This window comes from Petaurus breviceps, unplaced genomic scaffold (genome assembly GCF_028583685.1).
Source record: "Petaurus breviceps papuanus isolate PSGF00001 unplaced genomic scaffold, PetGlider_PUasm1.0 428, whole genome shotgun sequence".
In the NCBI taxonomy this organism is placed as follows: domain Eukaryota; kingdom Metazoa; phylum Chordata; class Mammalia; order Diprotodontia; family Petauridae; genus Petaurus; species Petaurus breviceps.
In genome coordinates this window covers 2987452-2998142 of record NW_027186331.1, presented here as the reverse complement: position 1 = coordinate 2998142, position 10691 = coordinate 2987452, and the positions used below count along the sequence as shown (strand labels likewise).

Genomic DNA, 10691 nt, shown 5'->3' with positions numbered 1-10691 from the left:
GAACTCTTTTCCCAGGAATCACTTCTGAGTGATGCCCCCAATTAGGAGAAATTTAGACAAAACAGAATCACTCCCTTTCCACTCACATCTGGCCACTGGTGTCATAACTTCCCCTTAATGTTAAATCTCCACTTCAAGTGTCTGGAGCCAATCCTGGTCACACTAAAGGAGTGAACCCTACAGGGGAAGTTCGTTGAAGCCTGCTCTGACTTACTAGTCTTATAAACACAAAGGTAAAAATCCTCTCTTATTCTTTTGAAATAAGTCCAGAGAATCACGTTTTTCCTCAACCTCACCCACAAGGGAAGGCCCATCACTTACAACACTCTGGGGGTTTATCCTGTTTTCCTGTACTAACACGAGTTTCACAATAGAAGACTGAGGGCCTGATACAGGTAAAAGGATCCTGTAAGAATCTAAGGCTCTTTCCCATAAACCTAGGGGCCAACTGAGCCCCTCCTGCTCTGCAGCGCAGATGACCCAAGACGCCTGGATCCAGATCCAGACCATGGCTTGTTGAAACCCAGGAGGACATGTGCCACTCCATCACTTTTCAGGCCTAATTGGCTCTCTGGAATGACCAAATTCAATGGAACAATTTTTCACGTCATTCCCTTTTTTCCAAGTTTCCTACAAGTGCCCTGGCTCTTTTGATTCTAAATGTCATTAGTTTTTGTGGCTTCATTGAGGAAACACAGCCCCCTAGCGACTCTTGGGAAGGATTTCAACCATAATCAATCAAAGCTAAGCTAGCAAGGCAGCCCCGCAGTTGCCTAGCACGCAGCAGGTGAGATTTTTAAGGCCGCTGATGTACCTTTGTACCTGAGACAAGAATGACGAATATGGTACAGCTTCCTGTCTTTCAGAATTAGGCGGTGTTTGCCAACACCCTGAAGTCTAGCCTCTGAAGGGTGCACAATATCACAGAAATAATCTGCGTTCGAGAGTTCTCCCAAGAATGCAAAGCCATCCCAGAGGGCAGAGAAGACTCATTTGAAGAGGGGTGGAGGAATGTGGTGTTTCTGTTTTTCACAGTCTAAGGCTGATCTACTCCCCCCACCCCCCCAACACAACGGGGGACATTCATTTCCAAAGGCTGCTGCATGCTGAGAAGCAGGATGGTGCACTTCAGGGCAAGACTGAATTAGCTTCTGGAGGCCTTGGAAGGAAAATGAATGTTTTTCATGACAAATAAGTCTTCACGGGGTCACTGATTTTTTTTTTAATCTCTAAAATTCGAAGATCTCAATTTTTTAAAGGATTCCCTACATAAAGCAGTTCGGTTTGACTTTGAATTTCCATATTTGAACTGGGCATAACATGGATGCATAATGTAGATTCAGGAAGATCTGACTTCAGATCTGGACACTTACCGGCAGTGTGACCCTGGCCAAGTCACTTCACTGTGATTTGCCTCAGTCTTCTCAAGCATGAAATGGAGATAGTAATAGCCCTTCCCTCCCAGGGTTGTCCTGAGTCTCAAATAGGATAATAATTGTAAAGCACTTAGCACAGGGCCTGACACACAGTAGGCACTTAATTAATGCTTGTTCCCTTCCCCCGCCCGTTTAACATGCGGGTGTGCTTTCTTCCTACTATGGAGATTTGACAAGCAGCCCTAAAAAGAATCCTCTAAAAATGGCTCCCAAACTCCTGTGAAATAGCAAAACAAACCCCCAAGTGTGCCTGTTAACCTGTGATTTCAAGTTGGGACCAAAAAGCCAGTGGGCATATTTCATGCAATTTTTTTTCTTTTTTTTTGCCTTTTGGAGGGCAGTTGGAGTTAAGTAACTTGCCCAAGGTCACATGGCTAGTTTTTTTGTGTGTGGGTCTTAAGTGTCTAAGGCCAGAACTGAATTAGGATCCTCCTGACTCCGGGGCCAGCGCTTCACTCACTGCGCCAACTAGCCACCCTCATGCAATCTTCAAAAACAATCTTTTCAAGTTCATCAAATCTGCCAAATGCTTCCCCTCTCTTGACCAGAGGCCCTACTTGTCCATCATAAAGGAGATCCGTTACAGTGCAGTTGGCTAGAAAAGCATGCCTCCTTCAGAATCTGGGGGATGATAACAACAGCCCGTGTGGATGTAGCCTTTAAAGGTTTGCCAAGAGCTTTCCATAGTTATCTCACTTGATCCCCACAGCAAGGCTGGTGACAGTTATCATTTTGCAGGATGGGGAAACTGAATCAGGCAAAAGTTAAGTGACTTTCCCAAGGTCACACAGCTGATAAGTATCTGAGGCTGGATTCTAACTCAGGTCTTCCTGACTCCCAGTCCAATAATCTACCCTTAACTGGTTGATATAGTCATAGTACGACTGTTCATGCAAGGCCTGAGGGATACTGGGTTGCGCTGGAAGCAGCAGTTATCTGGTCTAAGCCCTTGCTGGACCATTTTTCTTGTCTGGAATGATGAGGCTGCTGCTGCTGTCACATTGGAGTCCTGCTGTGCTGCTTGGTCTGGGGAAGGTGACTGTCATCCTCCTTCCCATTACTCCTTTTTCTGAGGTGGAGCATTCACTCAAGGCAGCTGATGGCACACTAGGAGGAGAAGAGGCAGGGAGAGTATCCACGTGTTGTGGTGGCCCCTCTTGGCCACTTTACCTTGGTGTTTTCAATGCTGAGTACCCCTCGGCTGGCCAACAGCATCCCTGATCTCCAAGAACTGTTTTTCAAAAGCCAGTGGCTACCTTGTAGCTTTGGAAGCCTAACAGTCTTCCTGCCTGGCCATCTCTAGGTGTCTGGCAAAAGCTCTGCTCGCTCTGGCCTCTATGGACAGAGCCTCCAAAAACATGGACCTCAAGGATTCATGAGGGTTGGGAGAGAGACTTGTGGATGACCTGCGTTAGGTCTCCAAGCCCGCAAACAAACCAACCAATCAGCAAAGGTTTATTATGCTACCAGAGGGTGGATCTTTTGGGGTCCCTGGTGTGATAGTAGCCTGGTTAGTGCTGTTAAGCATGGAAGTTCTTTAAATCCAAGTGTGGTGGGGTGTAAAGGGATGCCTTTGTTTGGATGAAGCCAAAGGGCCCTGACCACCTCTGTTCTGGATGTGGCAGGATGGTTTAATGTGCCTTCTTATCAACCTCACCAAGGCCATGTCTCAGGAGCCATACCCGAAGCTCCTTGTCATCCCCTTCCCACTACCTGACTGGCCTGGATCCTCATCTGTATCCGGCCTGCTAACTATGGGTCTCCCCTTCTGGGCTCCCTCTCTCCTCCCTCTGTACTGTCTCACTGGATGATCCCCGTGGAGATCACCACCACCTCTATACTGATGATTCCCCAATGTACACCCCCAGTTCTGACCTCTTGGCTCTACAGCTGCCCACTGTACACCCTGTTCTGTAGGTGCTTCAAACTCAGCATGTCCAAAGTGGAATTATCCCTCACCTTGTCCTCTCTCAAACTTCTCTCTTCACTGCCATCTGCCCAGGCGTGCCTGACTCCTCACTGTTGCCTGCCATATTCAATCAGTCACTCCTGTTATTTCTACCTCCCCAGTCGTCTCCTCTATGTTCCCTCTTCCCCTGACACTGCCCCCACCCTTATGTAGGCCCTCATCACCTGGTGCCTGGACCACTGGCTGCTATGTCTCCTCATCTCTGTCCCCTGGCTAAAATCCCACCTTTCCCAGGCCTCATAATGTTAGGGCCTTCCTTCTTAGTATCACTTCTGATTTTATAGCTAGGGATGTATGTATATGCATGTATATGCATGTCTATGTGTATTTATGCATGTAGCTCAAAATTTTGGTTCTTCTAAAAGGACCAAAGAAAAATGTTTTCTCTCCAAAGATAAACTGATTATAATCCAGACAAACATGTTTGGGTGCATGTGTGAAAATGTATTCTTTTTGCCTGGACTTGTCACGGGGTAGCCTTGTTTGTGTGGAAAAAATAAAACCTAATACTATTGATGTTGCCCTTCTTTGAAAATGTTTAACCCACCAGGCAGGGGGCCCATGCCTGTGACCCACACTACTTGGGAAGCTCACTGGATCACTTGAGTTCCAGAATCCTAAATTGCAATGGGCTAAATCAATCAGATGTCTGCATGAAGTCTGGCACCCATGTCGTGAGCTCCATGAAACGGGCCAGGAAGGCTGACAAAGGAGGGGCAAACCAAAGCAGCATAGCCTGGAAACAGAACAAATCAATACTCCTGTGCCCATCAACAGTGAGATCAAGTCCATGAATGGTTGCTGCACTTCCAACTATAGGAAAGAGAGGAAGGAAGGAAGGAAAGAAGGAAGGAAGGGAGGGAGGGAGGGAGGGAGGAAGCAAGGAAGGAAGGAAGGAAGGAAGGATGAAAGGAAGGAAGGAAAGAAGGAAAGTAGGTTTAAATCTTAGATCCAAAGCATGGTAAATAATGCCAGAACTTGTTCTAAAATGTGTTTATTTACCTCAAGTTAATGAAAACCATTTCAGATATGATTTTTCAAAGAGAAAAAAATTACATTTCCTGTTTTGGAAAAAGACAGCATATCTTTAGTAACTAAAGGGTCTGTTTCATATCATGCAATGATGTCTAAAAGACCTTTAATAATTTATGGATAAAGGCAGGCCTTTGGAGGTGTTCTGTTTTCCTAACTATGGGCACAGATGATGGGTAAGCAAACTCATGAATGTTTTTGTAGCTTTCTATGCTATTGACAAGCATGTTTTTTATTTCTTGACCCTAACCCATCAGTCAAACATACAGAACCAACCTTTTTAGCATACGGGTCCAGAGCTCCAGAGGAATCAGGCAAAAACAAGGCACTGTAGGCATGGGATATAATACAACTCCATATTATTTATTATACATACTGACAAACAGTGATCAATAGTTTCATGTTCTTGTTTAAAAGAACAAAGAAAAACCAATATGAAAATTTTGAGATTTTCTGTTCTATTGCTTTTCCTTTCCATCTGAATTCTACATTTTTAAGTAAAATGACTGTTTTGACTGAAACCATTCTTATGTGCATTACTTAATAAGACTATATCCATAAGGTTTCTTTCCATTGTAAGTTCTTTGATGATTAAATTATTTGTTCTTGAGGAAAGAAAACCATATAACAAATATGACATGCATCTGTTTATAATAGTACAAATTCTCATGTCAAATAAATCTTATTTTCTCATATTCTCATAGTCATGTGATTTCTCTCTGCCATGAATTGTCTGATAATGTCGACTAAGTCCTGTGCTCCAATGAAAGGCCTTTCCACATCCGTTACCTTCATAAGGCTTCTCTCCAGAATGAATTCTTTGATGTTGAGTAAGTATTGTGCTCCTAGGGAAAGCCTTCCCACATTCATTACATTCATAAGGTTTGTCTCCAGTATGAATTTTCTGAAGTCGAGTAAGCTGTGTGCTCTAGCGAAAGGCCTTCCCACACTCCTTACATTCATAAGGTCTCTCACCAAGATGAATTCTGTAATGGGAGGTGAGGGATGAGTTGCAGTTAAAAGACTTTCCACATTTAGTAAATACATAAAGCTTCTCTCCAGTGTGAATCTTCTGATAGCAGGTAAGGTGTATGTTCTGTCGGAAGGCCTCCCCATTGCTTACATTCATAAGATTTCTCCAAAAGACCTAGTAAGTCAGTTACTAAATTTTCCCAAAGAAGAAACTGGAGCTGAAGGCCATTTAATAGTTCACTGAAGGTCAGATTGTTAACAGTGCATACATATCACAGCTGGAACTCAAACCCAGGTCTTCTGATTCCAAGTTCAGGGCTCTTTTTCACTATAGGATGATACCTCTCGAAACTATGATGTAAATTTCTTCTGCATCATTGTCAAGGCCAGTATTAGGACCAAACTGTGAAAGCAGCAGGAGGTCACTTTCTGAATGAATGTCTGAACAAGGAAGAGTTGCTCCAAGTCAGATGAACAGGCCCACAGCATCAGAACATTCCCTCCAGAAGAGAAAATACAGATTATCTAGAGTAACGCCTTCATTTTGTAGGCAAAATGAGTCCAAAGAAGTCATGTGACTGTGCAATTTCAAATAACAAATGTGTCCCAAAGCTCAGACTAGAGCCCAGGAGAAGCGTCTGGCCAGGGGTCAGTGTGCCACGTCATGGTGCTTCTCCTCCCTGTGTCTGAAATTTCTATACCGAGGCTAAGTGATCATCCTGGCCAAAAGAATGGAATAAAAATGACCAACAGTGAGTTGATACCCATAACAGATGGGGAGAAAGTAAGAGAGCCTGAGCCCTGCCCTGCACTGACCTGGACAACTTCCAGTCACAAGCCCCAAAATCTGGTGTCAGAGGGCCTGGATATGCAACTTAGGACCTATGAGACCTTCAGCAAGTCAGGTAACTTTTGCAAGTCTCAGTTTCCTTATCTGTAAAAGGAAGGGATTGGACTAAATGGTTTCTGAATCCCCTTCCACCTCTAAATCTACAATCTTATGACAGATGACCCCTTTAAGTGAATGACAGGCTATTAAAAGACAAGGCCTGTGTAACTGCAATGCTGCTGAGAATGATTGTTGAAAAACAGTGGAAAGTGAGAGCTTCACAGGACTAGAGAAGGTAAATCTGCCTATTTCCCCCCAAAATGGAAGAGAATTTGATTTGCTATCTAGAGGCAAGTGAGCTTGACTGATGCCTGGAGAAAAGTCTAGACCCTATTGTTAAAAAGGATGGTTACTGAAACAGAAGCAATGATATCATGACGTCATCTAGACTAGACTGCAAAATTAACCCAATTTCCTTTGTAATAACAATCATTAGACTGGAACATCAGGGGAAATTCTTTTGGTTTAGTTTACCTAGATTCTGACAAATTCTCTCATGTGATTATAGGAAAAATGCCATGGAATCAATTTGTAGATGAAATATAATGCCCATTAAATATTAATGGACAATGGCTGTCTGCAATGCCTGGAATGTCCTTCCTCCTCACGTCTATCTCCCTGCCTCCCTGACTTCCTCGAAGTCCCAGCTAACATTCTACCTTCTACGGGAAGACTTCCCTAACCCTCTGAAGAAACTGAATTGTCATTGTATTATTTTATAATTGACTCTTTTCTGTAATTGATCCCATTGTTACTGCCCCATTTTGTGTGATTGTTCAAGTCACATTTCTTTCTTTATAAGCTAAGTTTAGAAGTTCAGTACTCCTGCTAATGACTGTTCTATTCTTGCCTCAAGGAAATATGTTATCCTTGGACACCAGAGAATCTGCTGCACTATCTCTGACCTTGCAGGTAGACTCAAACAATGAACATTTCTTAGTCACAGGAGTTCAGCTACCCCTCTGAGTTAATGAAGAGAAAACTTGTTACACCTCATAAATTTAGCTCCTGAAAAACTCCATGACACCTGTTTGCTATCTGATGACCTGGTACATTTCCACAAGATATAGTGTCCATCCTCACCCAATTAAAGAGGGTCTTATCTCCCTCCTTGGGGCCAGGGAGACTGCTATCTCTGGTTCACTATCTATAGCCTCTGGATGAAGATGGGTCCCATATATCAATCAAACAATCCCCTATGAGAGAGAGGGGTGGTTAATAGCCCCACATGGTTGCTAGCCTGCTCTTCTCAATGTAACCAATAATGTCATCCCTACCCCTATGATGTCTATTCTGTAGCCAATAATATTGTCTTCCCCACCTATCCAAATCTGTACTCCTCAAAATTAATTAAGGCTGGTAAGCTCTACCTTGGGGTCTTTGGTCACTGACCCAATTTATGGTTACTGCAGGCCTAATAAATTGATCATGCTCAGACCATTTTCAAATGTAACACCTTTTCTGATTGTTTTGTATTTGTCCTCTCGATAGCTTGCTTGTATAGATTTGTTTGCGTGCTGGCTCCCCATTAGACTATAAGCCCCTTGAGGGCAGGGGCTATTTTCTCCTATCTTTGTATCCCCAGTGATTAGCACAGTGCCTAGTGCTTAATGAATATTTAATGACTAAATTAGTAGAAATAAAATAATAAGAAAATTTTATATGGAAGAACAACAAATAGACAAGAAGGTATCAGGGGTAGGAAAAAACAAAAGGTCATGCAGAGTGAGGTCTCAAATTTGCCAGACTTTATTTGGTCGACAAGAACTAGAAAAATACATCAATGGACAGAGCAAATAATCTAGAATGAGAAGGAAAGGACTAGAATATATCAGTGTTAGACAACTCCAAGATGTTAAAACTGGGCAGAGGAGTTCTTGTCATTTAGTAAGATTTGTTATGAAAATTGGATAGCAGTATAATAACTGGGATCCCATCCACATCTCACAGTATAAATAATGGGAAATTCCCAAAAGATCATGGGATGAAACAGAAAAGAGGAAAAGCGCAAGCTAAGAGATGAAAACAAAACAAAATGATAAATGTACACCTGTTGTGAAGAATAGGGAAATTCTTAAACACTTAAAAAAATTAGAGAAACTGAGACAAAATGAATGGATTTGATTATATAAAATCAACAAATTTTTTCACAGCAGAGAGCATGTCCAAAATAAAAGGGAACATTAAAAAAATTAAGTTTTTCTGCTAAAAATCTGACATGTTCAACCTATAATATATTGATATTAAGTTCCAGCTTTGAAACAATCAAAGAGTATAAGCAGACATTTCTCTGAAGTAGAAACACGAATGGCCAGTTGGTCCCTAGAAATCTATTCAAACCCTCTAATTATAAACCAAAATGAGCTCTGAGATGGCATCTTCCACCCATTAATTTGGCAAAGGGAGCATTTTTTTGGTCAGTCTGTTAATAAACATTTAGTAAGCACCTACTATGTTCCAGGCACTGTGCTCAGCAATGAAGTAAAACTGATTGTTGGTGGAGCTTTGGAGAAATAGGCTTGTGAATATCCTGCTGGTGGAACGGCAAATAAGCCCAGCTTTCTTTGGAAGAAAGGCAGTATATTCTGCCAGGGCTACCAAAGTGCTCATGCCCTTTTCACACAGTGATCCCACTAACAAGACTAAATCAAAAAGACATTAAAGAAAAGAAGCAAGGAACTTTTACTATAAAAATATTTAGAGCAGCTTTATTTGTAACAGCAAAAGGACAAAAGCAGCCATATGTCCCACAGGTGGTGATGGCTGAACTTGAGATTGGTGGAAAAATAACTGAGTTTTCCCAAGAGTCATTTAAGAACACGGAGGAATATGAGAAGAGCTAGAAGATGTGATGCAGGAAGAAGGAAACAGCATCAGAAGAGACGGTTTTACTACAACGACATAAAAATCTGATTCCATCAGTAACATAATTCTAAAATTATTTTCACAGAAGAGAATCATGAGATGGGGATATGGAAGTCAATGGCTAATTTGGATTGTTATTGGGCAAACATACACACCGTACAGAAAGGGGGTGCTTAGTTGCAGGGGGATATGAACTACTTTTTCTTAAATGGAAGCACTTCAGACAAGATGGATTTGATTGATTTCATTAAAATATTATGTTTCTATAAAACAAAAAATTATTAAAGGAAAAAATCGATGGCATGAAAAGCAGATAAAAATTTGACATCTAAAATATACAATATCACATACATTAAGAGCACCGGCCCCAGTGTTGGGATGACCTGGGGATCATATATGGGTTCAGATACTTAGCACCACACCCAGAAATAACTGGCTGTGTAACCTTGAGCAAGTTACTTAACCCCAATTGTTTTAAAAAAAAAAAAAAGAAATTGTAAAATTATTGGCTAAGTCATTAGGGGTTATGAGAAGAAGACCTAATCTGTTTAGAGTATAAATGTTGAGCAGCCTGGTGAGACTTTGCCTGGGGGAGGAGCCCCTCTGTCCTTGGTCCCAGCCATTAGAGTTTAAGGCAACTCCGCACATGAAGGAGGAAACCAGTCTGAGAGGTCAGGCTTGCCCAGAATGCTGGAGGCTGCTGAGTTTCATGATCAGGTCACCCTCTCAGTTGGGGGAACTGAAAACTTCTAGCCCACCTCCTTGTTAAATGCCCACCAATCAGAATGGATGTTTGCTTGTCAGAGGAGTTCCCTCTCAGAAGGGATTTAAGATGTTTCAGGGTCTCTCTTGGTATCTTTGGTTACCAAGAGAAACCACTGACCATCAATTTACTGATTGACAGCTAGCCTAATTAATAAGCTGATTATTAATTACTCAGAAACTCTGGCTCTAGGGGTTTTCCATGATCTCTTGGGTGAGGCTGAGGAGAAGCAATGGGCAATTGGCTGGGAAAAACAGATGGAATCCTTCTGGGAAGATCTTCCATTGCCCAACAGAGGGATATGTACTCTACCCTAGAGGAAATGGGGAGCCACATGAGGCTCCTGAGTAGAGAAGGGAATGATGTGGTCAGACCTGACCTGGAGGCCTGTGAGTGGCCGAGGACCAGATGAGGCTCTAGCCCAGGCCCTCCCTCAGCTCTTCTCCACAGGCCTGGGGAACTTGGAGCAGAACTGGCCACCCAATGGTTTAAAAGCACTGCCCCCAGAATGACCAGCTGGGATGGAGTCTGCAAGGGCCAGTCTACCGGACTTTCCCTCACTCACCTGCACAGCTGCTTGCTGGGATCTCTCCCTCAGGCACCCAAGGGCCTTCTGCTTGCTCCAGCTGATAAATCACATCTGTCTGGAGGCTGTGAGTCCTGCTCATTGGAAATGGGAAAGTGCTGGCTTTCACCCCAACTAGAATCCCTAGTGACCTAACAGACACACTAGGAAGACCCAGAACAGAACTGTTAGTTACCAAA

At 42.7% G+C, this 10691-nt stretch overlaps 1 protein-coding gene across 1 annotated transcript in view; it reads right to left on the bottom strand.

Moving 5' to 3' along the window:
• The window catches only part of LOC138171351 (zinc finger protein 585A-like), a 73167-nt gene that overhangs the window by 28183 nt on the left and 34293 nt on the right, over nt 1–10691 (bottom strand). Inside the window, 1 exon segment of the mRNA XM_069100791.1 lies at nt 5227–5365. Coding sequence (XP_068956892.1) covers nt 5227–5365 — 139 coding nt within the window.